We start from the raw sequence: 15,693 nt of genomic DNA on the forward strand, positions 1-15,693 counted from the left end.
ACTATACACCCATACACGATGCCCAGAGTCATTTTTTATTTCAAACGTGAGATTTAGAAGATCACTCAGATTTGAGATGTTCTGTATAAACAGGGATCATCAGTTAGATTCAGGGTTGTTGTTGTCCAGGGATCATCAGTTAGATTCAGGGTTGTCGCCGTCCAGGGATCATAAGTTAGTTAGATTCAGGGTTGTTGTCGTCCAGGGATCATCAGTTAGTTAGATTCAGGGTTGTTGTCGTCCAGGGATCATCAGTTAGTTAGATTCAAGGTTGTTGTTGTCCAGGGATCATCAGTTAGTTAGATTCTGTGTTGTTGTTGTCCAGGGATCATCAGTTAGATTCAGGGTTGTTGTTGTCCAGGGATCATCAGTTAGATTCAGGGTTGTTGTTGTCCAGGGATCATCAGTTAGATTCAGGGTTGTTGTTGTCCAGGGATCATCAGTTAGATTCAGGGTTGTTGTCGCCCAGAGATCATCAGTTAGTTAGATTCAGGGTTGTTGTTGTCCAGGGATCATCAGTTAGATTCAGGGTTGTTGTTGTCCAGGGATCATCAGTTAGATTCAGGGTTGTTGTTGTCCAGGGATCATCAGTTAGTTAGATTCAGGGTTGTTGTTGTCCAGGGATCATCAGTTAGTTAGATTCAGGGTTGTTGTTGTCCAGGGATCATCAGTTAGATTCAGGGTTGTTGTTGTCCAGGGATCATCAGTTAGTTAGATTCAGGGTTGTTGTTGTCCAGGGATCATCAGTTAGATTCAGGGTTGTTGTTGTCCAGGGATCATCAGTTAGATTCAGGGTTGTTGTTGTCCAGGGATCATCAGTTAGATTCAGGGTTGTTGTCGCCCAGAGATCATCAGTTAGTTAGATTCAGGGTTGTTGTCGCCCAGAGATCATCAACCTGATTCAGGGTTGTCATCGTCCAGGGATCGTCAGTTAGATTCAGGGTTGTTGTCACCAAGGGATCATCAACCTGATTCAGATGACTGTAGTCAATCCACTAATTACAGTTTCCATCGCAGATATATACAATGACCTCAACTCTCTGAAAACGTACTGAATCATTTAGTCTGGATTGTCCTCGTCATAGCTTATGCAGTGTAGGTATATGTCCAACTCCATGGTCTGCTAGTTCACTTTAGAAACATAGTGAGAGTGCTGCATCCAGTCACATGCAGACACATTCATGATTTATATTGTTTTGGAACAACCATGAGGGAACAATAGCAACATTTTCACGGAATAGTGGAGAGGACTCCCAAATGAGGTCCTATTCCCTATATAGTGCACTACTTTTGACCAGAGTCCTAGTGGACCCTATTCCCTATATGGTGCACTACTTTAGACCAGAGTCCTAGTGGACTCTATTCCCTATATAGTGCACTACTTTAGACCAGAGTCCTAGTGGACTCTATTCCCTATATAGTGCACTACTTTAGACCAGAGTCCTAGTGGACTCTATTCCTTATTTAGTGCACTACATTTGACCAGAGCACTATGGGACCCTATTCCCTATTTAGTGCCCTACTTGTCATGTAGTGCACTATAACCCCCAATCTAGTCCAACGCTAGCTATTTACCTACAAGTACACTCAGACAATTTGATAAATGCTGAAAACTCACATTCATCAACAGACTCGCACACACTCTCGCCGTAAACACCTATCGTCTAAAGCTCATTCGACGCTGGCTATTATAAAGCCATCTATTATAGCTGTCCTCCTCTTACAAATGAGAAGAGAAGGACATAACTATCAGTCTTCATGTAACACCCAGAGAGGTGCATAGCAGCACACCATGTACGGCCCTGTAATGGACCTTTATCAGACTAAGCAACTAAGCTTCCCTGATCACCTACAAATAAGAGTGTTTTGTGGTAGAGAATGTAGAGAATTTTTTTTTTGAGGGCCACGTATGAATGAAGCCATTGGAGCCTTGTGGTTCTGTAGTATCATGTCTTCTGTCTCCTGAAGAAACCATTACACCAGCAGATAAGAAAGAAACTCAATTTACTGGACCCCCTGAAGAAAGAGAACATTGATACAGTTTTCAATCCTCAAATGGAGGTTCCCTAAATGTTCCTCTCTGCAATTTCAAATGGTATAATAGCAGCCTGAAGCATGGATAAACCTTGTCCCTGTTCTGATATAAAAACAATGAGACAAAGGTTCCAGCCCAAATGGCACACTGTTCACTCATATGGGCCCTGGTCAAAAGTAATGGCACACTGTTCACTCATATGGGCCCTGGTCAAAAGCAATGGCACACTGTTCACTCATATGGGCCCTGGTCAAAAGCAATGGCACACTGTTCACTCATACGGGCCCTGGTCAAAAGTAATGGCACACTGTTCACTCATATGGGCCCTGGTCAAAAGCAATGGCACACTGTTCACTCATATGGGCCCTGGTCAAAAGCAATGGCACACTGTTCACTCATATGGGCCCTGGTCAAAAGCAATGGCACACTGTTCACTTATATGGGCCCTGGTCAAAATCAGTGCACTGTAGGGAATAGGGTTCCATTTGGAACACGAACATTTAGTCCCTCGTTCTGCAGATGAAAGACAGAGAGAGAGAGAGAACAAAATATTTGTCAGTCAGCTTCCAGGGACGGTAGCAGCACTTCAACTATTGGCCTCAGCGTCGTCTTGCGTCAGGCGTTCTGAGCTGGTCTGTTTCCAGGTAGAGGCCTGGTGGGGACCTGGTGGGGGCCTGGTGGTGACCTGGTAGGGGCCTGGTGACCTGGTAGGGACCTGGTAGGGGCCTGGTGGGGGCCTGGTGACCTGGTAGGGGCCTGGTGGGGGCCTGGTGACCTGGTAGGGGCCTGGTGGGGGCCTGGTGACCTGGTAGAGGCCTGGTGGGGGCCTGGTGACCTGGTAGGGGCCTGGTGGGGGCCTGGTGACCTGTTAGGGACATGGTGGGGGCCTGGTGACCTGGTGGGGGCCTGGTGCGGACCTGGTAGAGGCCTGGTGGGGACCTGGTGACCTGGTAGGGGCCTGGTGGGGGCCTGTTGCGGACCTGGTAGAGGCCTGGTAGAGGCCTGGTGGGGGCCTGGTAGAGGCCTGGTGGGGGCCTGGTAGAGGCTTGGTGGGGGCCTGGTGGAGGCTTGGTGAGGGCCTGGTGGAGGCTTGGTGGGGACCTGGTGGGGGCCTGGTAGAGGCTTGGTGGGGGCCTGGTGGAGGCTTGGTGGGGGCCTGGTAGAGGCTTGGTGAGGGCCTGGTGGAGGCTTGGTGAGGGCCTGGTGGGGGCCTGGTAGAGGCTTGGTGGGGGCCTGGTGGAGGCTTGGTGGGAACCTGGTAGAGGCTTGGTGGGAACCTGGTGGGGACCTGGTAGAGGCCTGGTGGAGGCCTGGTGGAGGCCTGGTAGAGGCCTGGTGGGGACCTGGTGGGGGCCTGGTAGAGGCTTGGTGGGGACCTGGTAGAGGCCTGGTGGGGACCTGGTAGAGGCTTGGTGGGGACCTGGTAGAGGCTTGGTGGGGGTCTGGTAGAGGCTTGGTGGGGGCCTGGTAGAGGCCTGGTGGGGGCCTGGTGGGGGCCTGGTAGAGGCTTGGTGGGGTCATATAGCTAAATTGAATAAACAGGGGAGAGATCTAAAACAACGCAGCAGGAGAGTCATCAGCCGGAACACTGTGTCTGTGAGACAGGTTTCTAAATTATGTCCGAAATGGCACCCTATTCCCTTCATAGTGCACTACAGCGCCCTGGTCAAAAGTAGTGCACTAAATAGGGAATAGCATTCCATTTGGGATGCAACCCTTAGTCAAAAGGTCATGCTAAGACAGCCACTGACAAAGTGTTTCTGAACAGTTGGAAGACAGATAGTTAATTATTACACAGATTTCCCCCTCCCGAGTCAGTAGCTATAGCAGTACATTGTAATGTATGTTCACTACCAAGCTGTTTTCAATTAGTTCTGAATCAGAGAGGGAGAGGGAGAGGGCGAGAGAGAGAGAGAGAGAGAGAGCAAAAGCGAGAGAGTGAACAAAGCTCTGCTGAAAGGTTGGGTTAGTTCGAGATGGTTGATCTGGAAGGACAGTTGTGTGTGTGTGTGTGTGTGTGTGTGTGTGTGTGTGTGTGTGTGTGTGTGTGTGTGTGTGTGTGTGTGTGTGTGTGTGTGTGTGTGTGTGTGTGTGTGTGTGTGTGTGTGTGTGTGTGTGTGTGTGTGTGTGTGTGTGAGAGAGAGAGACATTAAAGGTCAGGGTGACAAATTACCCCCACGGCTACGAGAGACTAGAAATAAGCATGTCTTTGTTAAGTACAATTCCATTTAGGGGCATAATGCAGAGGCCTTAATTTGACCATGAGCTGCATTGTATTGTAGAATGAGAACTTGATCAGGCAGGTCAATACAGGTATTGCTGCTGGTTAAATAGGACGGAGCAGTTCTATTTGTCCCTGTGTTGATAACTCAACTTTAAATATATCTTGTGTGTGTGTGTGTGTGTGTGTGTGTGTGTGTGTGTGTGTGTGTGTGTGTGTGTGTGTGTGTGTGTGTGTGTGTGCGCGTCTGTGCGTCTGTGTGTCTGTGTTCAGGTATAGAGTTGAGGTTTTGTTAACAAGTTGTATAGATGAGTTCAACTGAAGAAACCTAGCTAGCCGATTGGTGATTTCATAGATTTCTGATAATAGGGTAGAGTACAGATCTAGAATGAGGCTCTATTTCTATGGAGTAGAATATCATGATGAGGCTCTATGGAGTAGAATGCCATGATGAGGCTCTATGGAGTAGAATACCATGATGAGGCTCTATGGAGTAGAATACCATGATGAGGCTCTATGGAGTAGAATACCATGATGAGACTCTATGGAGTAGAATACCATGATGAGACTATTTCTATGGAATAAAATACCATGATGAGGCTCTATGGAGTAGAATACCATGATGAGGCTCTATGGAGTAGAATACCATGATGAGATTCTATTTCTATGGAGTAGAATACCATGATGAGACTCTATTTCTATGGAGTTGAATACCATGATGAGGCTCTATGGAGTAGAATACCATGATGAGGCTCTATGGAGTAGAATACCATGATGAGGCTCTATGGAGTAGAATACCATGAGAATCTATGGAGTAGAATACCATGAGACTCTATGGAGTAGAATACCATGAGACTCTATGGAGTAGAATACCATGATGAGACTCTATGGAGTAGAATACCATGATGAGGCTCTATGGAGTAGAATACCATGATGAGGCTCTATGGAGTAGAATACCATGATGAGGCTCTATGGAGTAGAATACCATGATGAGGCTCTATTTCTATGGAGTTGAATACCATGATGAGGCTCTATGGAGTAGTATACCCTAATGAGACTCTATGGAGTAGAATACCATGATGAGGCTCTATGGAGTAGAATACCATGATGAGACTCTATGGAGTAGAATACCATGATGAGGCTCTATGAAGTAGAATACCATGATGAGACTCTACTGAGTCGAATACCATGATGAGGCTCTATGGAGTAGAATACCATGATGAGGCTCTATGGAGTAGAATACCATGATGAGGCTCTATGGAGTAGAATAACATGATGAGACTCTATGGAGTAGAATACCATGATGAGACTCTATGGAGTAGAATACCATGATGAGGCTCTATGGAGTAGAATACCATGATGAGACTCTATTTCTATGGAGTAGAATACCATGATGAGGCTCTATGGAGTAGAATACCATGATGAGGCTCTATTTCTATGGAGTAGAATACCATGATGAGGCTCTGTTGGCCTCTCTACAATCATCCTCTCTACAATCATCCTCTCTACCATCATATGTTTAACTGTTGGCCTCTCTACAATCATCCTCTCTACCATCATCTGTTTAACTGTTGGCCTCTCTACAATCATCCTCTCTACAATCATCCTCTCTACCATCATCTGTTTAACTGTTGGCCTCTCTACAATCATCCTCTCTACCATCACCTGTTTAACTGTTTTCCTTGTGACGTTATTGTTATTATTTTCTCCTAAACAGGAAGCTGGCTAAGAAACGTAAAGAGACGTTGAGCAGCACTCGACAGGAGATGACGGTGATGGTTAACTCTATGGATAAGAGTTATACGGAGCAGGGGACAAACTGTGACGAGGCCTTGTCCTTCATGGACACACACAGCCAAACCCTCAACACCAGGAGTGAGTGTACCCTCACCCTCAATGGCCGTAGCGAGTGTACCCTCGCCGTCAATGGCAGAAGTAAGTATTCAGGGGTCCAGGTTGCTCTATACATATATAAATATATATTTATATATATATATATATATTTATATATATATATATATATTTATATATATATATATATATTTATATATATATATATATATATATATATATATATATATATATAGAGAGAGAGAGAGAGAGAGAGAGAGAGAGAGAGAGAGAGAGAGAGAATTATGTTTACAAAAGTGAATTTGGTTTTCCTTATATAAAGTCATTGTAAACGAGTGCATGCAATTTTAGCTATGGCCTCACTGTCTATTCTGAAAATCGTTACTAAATAGTCTGGTAATGATAGCTGTCTGGACTTCTCTCCTTTCTAGTGGTCGCTGGTCAACACATGCAGCCACTTCCCAGCCCTCTTAATCTAATTGACTTAGTGCCCATGAAACTGACTTCAGTACAAGCTACTAAACCTAAAACTCCACACAGTTAATAACAACACATAACCTAAATAACATACAACCCTACAGCACCTATGTCTCTGATTAGATCTAACAGCTCAGTCTGTAGGTAGCTTCTCTCCAGCCCCCTTATAATCTAATGTAGATATATCTAATGTAGACCTGTCTAATGTAGACCTGTCTAATGTAGGACAATTTAATGTAGGCCTGTCTAATGTAGGACAATTTAATGTAGGGCTATCTAATGTAGATATATCTGATGTTGGGCTATCTAATGTAGATATATCTTATGTAGATATATCTAATGTAGATATATCTAATGTAGACCAATCTAATGTAGATATATCTAATGTAGACCAATCTAATGTAGATATATCTAATGTAGATATATCTAATGTAGACCAGTCTAATGTAGATATATCTAATGTAGGCCTATCTAATGTAGATATATCTAATGTAGACCAATCTAATGTAGATATATCTAATGTAGACCAGTCTAATGTAGATATATCTAATGTAGGCCTATCTAATGTAGATATATCTAATGTAGACCTGTCTAATGCCCATGAACTTGGTTTCAGTACAGTATGTACTGCAGCAACAGCAACCTCACACACCTGAGTTTCTTATTAACTTCTAACACGCTACAATCCTTACGTTGATGTTGACTTCAGTACAATAAGTACAGCTACATGGGTAGCTAATAACAGCATCCTAGCTTGACATCTAACCCTAAATCCCAATAACAACACCCAACCTAAACCTAAAGACCCTACCTTACCTTAGTCTCTGGGTAGATGTGGTGCAGCTGGGGATAGGCCTCAGAGATTACATCTTCCTCCTCCTCCTCCTCCTCCTTCTTCAGTCTGTCTCCCCAGCTCTGCAGGAGACACTTAAGCTTTGACCTCAACTGACTGTCTATTACTGTGGTTGTCCTAAAACTGAAGAAGTCCTCATCCTTCTTATATTGTCTTGTTCACACCCCTCCCTCTTTGTCCAAAGCCTCTGTCCTTATTCCAGTAATGTTGCCCTACAGTCCTTGTCCCTTCTGTCCTAAAGCCTGAGCCCCCTGATTTAAAAATAAATATATATATGTTTATTTCACCTTTATTTAACCAGGTAGGCCAGTTGAGAACAAGTTCTCATTTACTGGCCCACCTGGTTAAATAAAGGTGAAATAAATCAAATAAAAATTTAAAAATCAGGGGGCTCAGGCTTTTGGACAGGAGGGACAAGGATCGTAGGGCAACATTACTGGGATAAAGACTGAGACAACGGTGGACAGAGGCTTTGGACAGAGAGGGAGGGGTGTGAACAAGACAATATTAGAGGGTGTAAATGATGTTGTCCTACTGTCCTCGTCCCTCCTGTCCCAAAGCCTGAGACCCCTAATATTGCCCTCCTGTTCCCAAAACCGGTCCAAAAGCCCCTTCACCTCAGTTGTTGACTCAGTTGTTGGTGTCATTTAGCTGTCTATATTAGCGGCGTTACTCATCCCTTTAACTACATCCTCTGGTCATAGATGGTGTTAGTCATCCCTTTAACTATATCCTCTGGTCCTAGATGGGTTTACTCATCCCTTTAACTACATCCTCTGGTCCTAGATGGTGTTAGTCATCCCTTTAACTACATCCTCTGGTCCTAGATGGTGTTAGTCATCCCTTTAACTACATCCTCTGGTCCTAGATGGTGTTAGTCATCCCTTTAACTACATCCTCTGGTCCTAGATGGTGTTAGTCATCCCTTTAACTACATCCTCTGGTCCTAGATGGTGTTAGTCATCCCTTTAACTATATCCTCTGGTCCTAGATGGGTTTACTCATCCCTTTAACTACATCCTCTGGTCCTAGATGGTGTTAGTCATCCCTTTAACTACATCCTCTGGTCCTAGATGGGTTTACTCATCCCTTTAACTACATCCTCTGGTCCTAGATGGTGTTAGTCATCCCTTTAACTACATCCTCTGGTCCTAGATGGGTTTACTCATCCCTTTAACTACATCCTCTGGTCCTAGATGGGTTTAGTCATCCCTTTAACTACATCCTCTGGTCCTTTATGGTGTTGGTCCTAGATGGTGTTGGTCCTAGATGATCCTAGATGACATGGTGTTGGTGCTAGATGGTGTTGGTCCTAGATGGTGTTGGTCCTAGATGGTGTTGGTCCTAGATGATCCTAGATGACATGGTGTTGGTGCTAGATGGTGTTGGTGCTAGATGGTGTTGGTCCTAGATGGTGTTGGTCCTAGATGGTGTTGGTCCTAGATGGTGTTGGTACTAGATGGTGTTGGTCCTAGATGGTGTTGGTCCTAGATGACATGGTGTTGGTCCTAGATGGTGTTGGTGCTAGATGACATGGTGTTGGTCCTAGATGGTGTTGGTGCTAGATGGTGTTGGTCCTAGATGGTGTTGGTCCTAGATGATCCTAGATGACATGGTGTTGGTGCTAGATGGTGTTGGTCCTAGATGGTGTTGGTCCTAGATGGTGTTGGTCCTAGATGGTGTTGGTGCTAGATGGTGTTGGTCCTAGATGACATGGTGTTGGTCCTAGATGGTGTTGGTCCTAGATGACATGGTGTTGGTCCTAGATGGTGTTGGTGCTAGATGACATGGTGTTGGTCCTAGATGGTGTTGGTGCTAGATGGTGTTGGTCCTAGATGGTGTTGGTCCTAGATGACATGGTGTTGGTCCTAGATGGTGTTGGTCCTAGATGACATGGTGTTGGTCCTAGATGGTGTTGGTCCTAGATGACATGGTGTTGGTCCTAGATGGTGTTGGTCCTAGATGGTGTTGGTCCTAGATGGTGTTGGTCCTAGATGGTGTTGGTCCTAGATGGTGTTGGTCCTAGATGATCCTAGATGGTGTTGGTCCTAGATGGTGTTGGTCCTAGATGGTGTTGGTCCTAGATGATCCTAGATGGTGTTGGTCCTAGATGGTGTTGGTCCTAGATGGTGTTGGTCCTAGATGATCCTAGATGGTGTTGGTCCTAGATGGTGTTGGTACTAGATGATCCTAGATGGTGTTGGTCATAGATGGTGTTGGTCATAGTTGGTGTTGGTCATAGTTGGTGTTGGTCCTAGATGGTGTTGGTACTAGATGATCCTAGATGGTGTCGATCCTAGATGGTGTTGGTCATAGTTGGTGTTGGTCATAGTTGGTTCTAGATGGTGTCGGTCCTAGATGGTGTCGGTCCTAGATGGTGTTGGTCCTAGATGACATGGTGTTGGTCCTAAACTTCTACACTAAATTACTACTAAACTGCTAAGATTATATGAGTCACATAAATTATGTTCATGTTAAATGATAATGTTCATGTTAAATGATAATGTTGAGATTCTATATAAATGATGATTGATAATGTTCATGTTCCATGATAATGTTGAGATTCTATATAAATGATGATTGATAATGTTGATGTTCCATGATTATGTTGAGATTCTATATAAATGATGATTGATAATGTTCATGTTCCATGATAATGTTGAGATTCTATATAAATGATGATTGATAATGTTGATGTTCCATGATTATGTTGAGATTCTATATAAATGATGATTGATAATGTTCATGTTCCATGATAATGTTGAGATTCTATATAAACGATGATTGATAATGTTGATGTTCCATGATAATGTTGAGATTCTATATAAATGATAATTGTTTATTTTCTGTCTCCAGCTGCATCTTCCCCCTCGTCCTTCACTCTGAATAAGTCTAATACTCTCAATTCAACACTGCCCAAGTCCTACTACCCAGGTAAACATTTTACACACACACCATTCTGTTACTATAGAGTGTACTCACAGTAGGTAGTCGAGAGTACAAGTCAATGGTTGGAAAATAGCACCTAGCTATTAGCTGGGTTTTTTTGTTTTTTTTGGCATCCCTGCTGACAAGAGTGTTTATATTCTAACCTTTAAACCTAGGGGGTTGTTGTATCAATCATTTTAGTGAAGGTACTAGCAATAATTGTAATTAACATACTCTTTATGAAGGTACTAGCTATAATTGTAGTCAACATACGCTGTATGAAGGTACTAGCTATAATTGTAGTCAACATACGCTGTATGAAGGTACTAGCTATAATTGTGCCGTTCCATATCAACAGTCCACAGTGTCTCTTTGTGTGAGATGTAATACTTTTTATGTCGTCAGCTATAAGCCTGTATTCTTCTGTCTATTCTTCTTCTAGCCTCGGTCTATAATCACATTCACTGTGCTCTGTTATTTAGTTCTTCTCCTTCCTTATCTCCTATTCTTTTATTTACTGCTATTTTCTCTCCTCTTCCTCTTCCTCCAATCTCTGCGCTTGTTTTGGGGGGTTATGACCAGATCCCTTTGTGCCAACTGCTATCTTAGGTGAGACAAATCTTCTTTTACCACTATCCCCATTTCTGCTGTGAGTTTTATTATGGAATTTGCTCTTTAACTTTCTTTTTTTTTTAAGCCTTTATAAAAATATACACACTACCGTTCAAAAGCATATTTTTTGGTACATTTTAAAATAACATCAAATTGATCAGAAATACAGTGTAGACATTGTTCATGTTGTGAATGACTATTGTAGCTGGAAATGGCTAATTTTTTATGGAATATCTACATAGGTGTACAGAGGCCCATTATCAGCAACCATCACTCCTGTGTTCCAATGGCACGTTGTGTTAGCTAATCCAAGTTTCTCATTTTAAAAGTCTAATTGATCATTAGAAAACCCTTTTGCAATTATGTTAGCACTGCTGAAATCTGTTGTTCTGATTAAAGAAGCAATAAAACTGGCCTTCTTTAGACTAGTGGCAACTTCATTAAATAGTACCCGCAAAACACCAGTCTCAATGTCAACAGTGAAGAGGCGACTCCGGGATGCTGGCCTTCTAGGCAGAGTTCCTCTGTCCAGTGTCTGTGATCTTTTGCCCATCTTAATCTTTTATTTTTATTGGCCAGTCTGAGATATGGCTTTTTCTTTTCAACTCTGCCTATAAGGCCAGCATCCCGGAGTCGCCTCTTCACTGTTGACGTTGAGACTGGTGTTTTGGGGGTACTATTTAATGAAGCTGCCAGTTGAGGACTTGTGAGGCGTCTGTTTATCAATCTGCTCTTAATGTACTTGTCCTCTTGCTCAGTTGTGCACCGGGGCCTCCCACGTCTCTTTCTATTCTGGTTAGAGCCAGTTTGCGCTGTTCTGTGAAGGGAGTAGTACACAGCATTGTACGAGATCTTCAGTTTCTTGGCAATTTCTCACAATGAATAGCCTTCATTTCTCAGAACAAGAATAGACTGACAAGTTTCAGAAGAAAGTCCTTTGTTTCTGGCCGTTTTGAGCCTGTAATCGAACCCACAAATGCTGATGCTCCAGACACTCAACTAGTCTAAAGAAGGCCAGTTTTATTGCTTCTTTAATCAGAACAACAGTTTTCAGCTGTGCTAACATAATTGCAAAAGGGTTTTCTAATGATCAATTAGACTTTTAAAATGATAAGCTTGGATTAGCTAACACAACGTGCCATTGGAACACAGGAGTGATGGTTGCTGATAATGGGCCTCTGTACGCCTATGTAGATATTCCATAAAATATCAGCTGTTTCCAGCAACAATAGACATTTACAACATGAACAATGTCTACACTGTATTTCTGATCAATTTGATGTTATTTTCAAATGTACAAAAAACGTAGCTTTTCTTTCAAAAACAAGGACATTTCTAAGTGAACCCAAACTTTTGAACGGTATTCTGTGTATATATATATATATATATATATATATATATATATGAAAAAGAGACTGTGTCCCCTTTAGGTGGTTTTGGTCAGCTCTGTTACTGAAAGTCATCTTCCATACCTGCCTGCTGCTTCCCCCTCCCCTCCTTTCCATCTTCCTTGTCCTCTTCCTCCTCTTTCCTTTCCTCCTCAACCGCCTCTTTCCCCTCCCCTCCTCTTCCTTCTCTTTCCTTTCATCCTCTTCCTCCTCATTCCCTTCCTCCTGTTACTCCTCTTTCCCTTCCTCCTCTTCCTCCTCGTTCCCTTCCTCTTCTTCCTCCTCTTTCCCTTCTTCCTCTTCCTCCCCTTTCCTTTCCTCCTCTGCCTCCTCTTTCCCTTCCTCCTCTTTCCCTTCCTCCTCTGCCTCCTCTTTCCCTTCCTTCTCTTCCTCTTTTCCTTCATCCTCTTCATCTTCCTCATCCTCCTCCTCCTCCTCTTCCTCCCTGCATATCTCTGTGGTTTCCCCTGGGCTGAGGCTGGCTTCACTCCATCCCATCTGCATTGCGTGTGCCGTGTGTGTGATGTCACATATACTATGGGTATGATGTCACCTGCGTAACATGTATTACCTCTCATATGCATGGTTAGAGATGTGGACTGGATGTGGGGGGTTGTGTAGGTAGCGCACTCCTACCTATCGCCATGGCCACTGTTACTACAGTTACTTATACAATCACTCTAGTACACTTATATAAACAGAGAGAGAGATCAACCACATATATAAACAGAGAGACATCAACCACTTATATAAACAGAGAGAGAGAGAGAGAGAGAGATCAACCACTTATATAAATAGAGAGATCAACCACTTATATAAATAGAGAGAGAGATCAACCACATATATAAACAGAGAGAGATCAACCACTTATATAAACAGAGAGAGAGAGAGAGAGAGAGAGATCAACCACTTATATAAACAGAGAGAGATCAACCACTTATATAAATAGAGAGAGAGATCAACCACATATATAAACAGAGAGAGATCAACCACATATATAAACAGAGAGACATCAACCACATATATAAACAGAGAGACATCAACCACTTATATAAATAGAGAGAGATCAACCACTTATATAAACAGAGAGAGATCAACCACTTATATAAACAGAGAGAGAGATCAACCACTTATATAAACAGAGAGAGATCAACCACTTATATAAATAGAGAGAGAGATCAACCACTTATATAAACAGAGAGAGATCAACCACATATATAAACAGAGAGAGATCAACCGCATATATAAACAGAGAGAGATCAACCACGTATATAAACAGAGAGAGAGATCAACCACTTATATAAACAGAGAGAGAGAGAGAGATCAACCACTTATATAAACAGAGAGAGAGAGAGATCAACCACGTATATAAACACAGAGAGAGAGAGAGATCAACCACGTATATAAACACAGAGAGAGAGATCAACCACGTATATAAACACAGAGAGAGAGATCAACCACGTATATAAACACAGAGAGAGAGATCAACCACGTATATAAACAGAGAGAGAGAGAGAGATCAACCACTTATATAAACAGAGAGAGATCAACCACTTAGAGAGAGAGAGATCAACCACATATATAAACAGAGAGAGAGATCAACCACGTATATAAACAGAGAGAGAAATCAACCACGTATATAAACAGAGAGAGAGATCAACCACGTATATAAACAGAGAGAGAAATCAACCACGTATATAAACAGAGAGAGAGATCAACCACGTATATAAACACAGAGAGATCAACCACGTATATAAACAGAGAGAGAGAGAGAGAGAGAGATCAACCACTTATATAAACAGAGAGATATCAACCACTTAGAGTGAGAGAGAGAGAGAGAGAGAGAGAGAGAGAGAGAGATCAACCACATACAGTGCGTTCAGAAAGTATTCACACCCCTTGACTTTTTCCTGGCCTTGACTTTTTCCTGGCCTACACACAATACCTCATACTATCAACCACAAATGGAAGTAGAAAATATAGATACATAGAAACTTGTCTTACACAGGAGTTTGTTAGTGTCAGTCTAAAACATTTCATATCCCCCCGTTCCTCTCGACACATTACCACCCTCCACCTCCCAACAACAATCCTCTGTTATTCTATGTAACATCTCTCCCTGCCTGCTGTTGGCTAACTGCTCTGATAGCTAGCTGTTTTCTAACTGCTTTGAAAGCTAGCTGTTGGCTAACTGCTCTGATAGCTAGCTGTTGGCTAACTGCTCTGATATCTAGCCGTTGGCTAACTGCTCTGATAGCTAGCTGTTGGCTAACTGCTCTGATAGCTAGCTGTTGGCTAACTGCTCTGATAGCTAGCCGTTGGCTAACTGCTCTGATAGCTAGCTGTTGGCTAACTGCTCTGATAGCTAGCCGTTGGCTAACTGCTCTGATAGCTAGCCGTTGGCTAACTGCTCTGATAGCTAGCCGTTGTCTAACTGCTCTGATAGCTAGCTGTTGTCTAACTGCTCTGATAGCTAGAGCTAGTGACCTACTTGGTGTTGTTGTTTTGCCGCCATGCACTCTTCTGTTTATTCCTCCTCTTCCATGATAAAATAGAATAATAAAACCATTTAGTTTTCTCATGAATTATTAGTAGCCTTTGTTGAAAGAGGGATGGAGGGAGGGGGGTGAGATACGCCTGAAGTATAGGCCTATACACTGAACTGCACCATCTAGAAAAGTAGAGCGCTTGTATTTATTTTTGACTAGCTATAGCTTTTGGGGAAAACATGATAATAACAACAATTATATGTGGGGCAGTAGTGGTAATGAACGACTTGAGGCAAACAAGGACACACACAAATAAGCAACACAACATGGTTTGTTGCAGTTTTTAGATGTTTACCACATATCTCAAGTGAAGCATAAAAAGCATTACTTCTCAACCTCCACAATGCCACTTTTAAGGCTGATTCTAGCCTGATTCTACCATGAAATCAAGATAATGTCTGTCATGGTAACCGTGTTGACAGTTAGCGTTAGCTTCAGAAGTAATGAAGCATGTAGCCATTAGCGCTAGCTGGTTGAGAGCCAAGCAAGGCAGGCTGGCTCGAAAAGGTTATCTGTTTTTAGGAGTGACAGTTTGAGTTAGCATATTGGGAGTTGATTATCATTTAATGTGAGTGATTAGTACAAACCCCACATATCATCTTGTTCATTTCATCGCAGACTTTATTTTGTATCATGTCAACCCTAAATGTATTCAGCACATGATAAACATGTGCCTTTAAAATACTTGAAAATTAGAATCACTGATATTTAAATATGTTTTATATTCTATCCCCTTGAAAGTCATTCTGTCCCCTTGAAAGCCATTCTGTCCCATTTAA

The 15,693-nt window shown here is 42.7% G+C and overlaps 1 protein-coding gene across 8 annotated transcripts in view; it reads left to right on the top strand.

Moving 5' to 3' along the window:
- LOC106595545 (receptor-type tyrosine-protein phosphatase mu) overlaps positions 1 to 15,693 on the top strand; it is a 633,856-nt gene that overhangs the window by 488,930 nt on the left and 129,233 nt on the right. For all 8 annotated transcript variants that reach the window (XM_045694494.1, XM_045694495.1, XM_045694496.1 and 5 more), the window contains 3 exons: positions 5,974 to 6,191; positions 10,294 to 10,371; positions 10,948 to 10,974. In XM_045694494.1, the coding sequence (XP_045550450.1) occupies positions 5,974 to 6,191; positions 10,294 to 10,371; positions 10,948 to 10,974 (323 nt within the window). The remainder of the gene's footprint in view (positions 1 to 5,973; positions 6,192 to 10,293; positions 10,372 to 10,947; positions 10,975 to 15,693) is intronic.

The sequence above is a fragment of the Salmo salar genome, chromosome ssa14, assembly GCF_905237065.1.
Source record: "Salmo salar chromosome ssa14, Ssal_v3.1, whole genome shotgun sequence".
Lineage (NCBI taxonomy): Eukaryota > Metazoa > Chordata > Actinopteri > Salmoniformes > Salmonidae > Salmo > Salmo salar.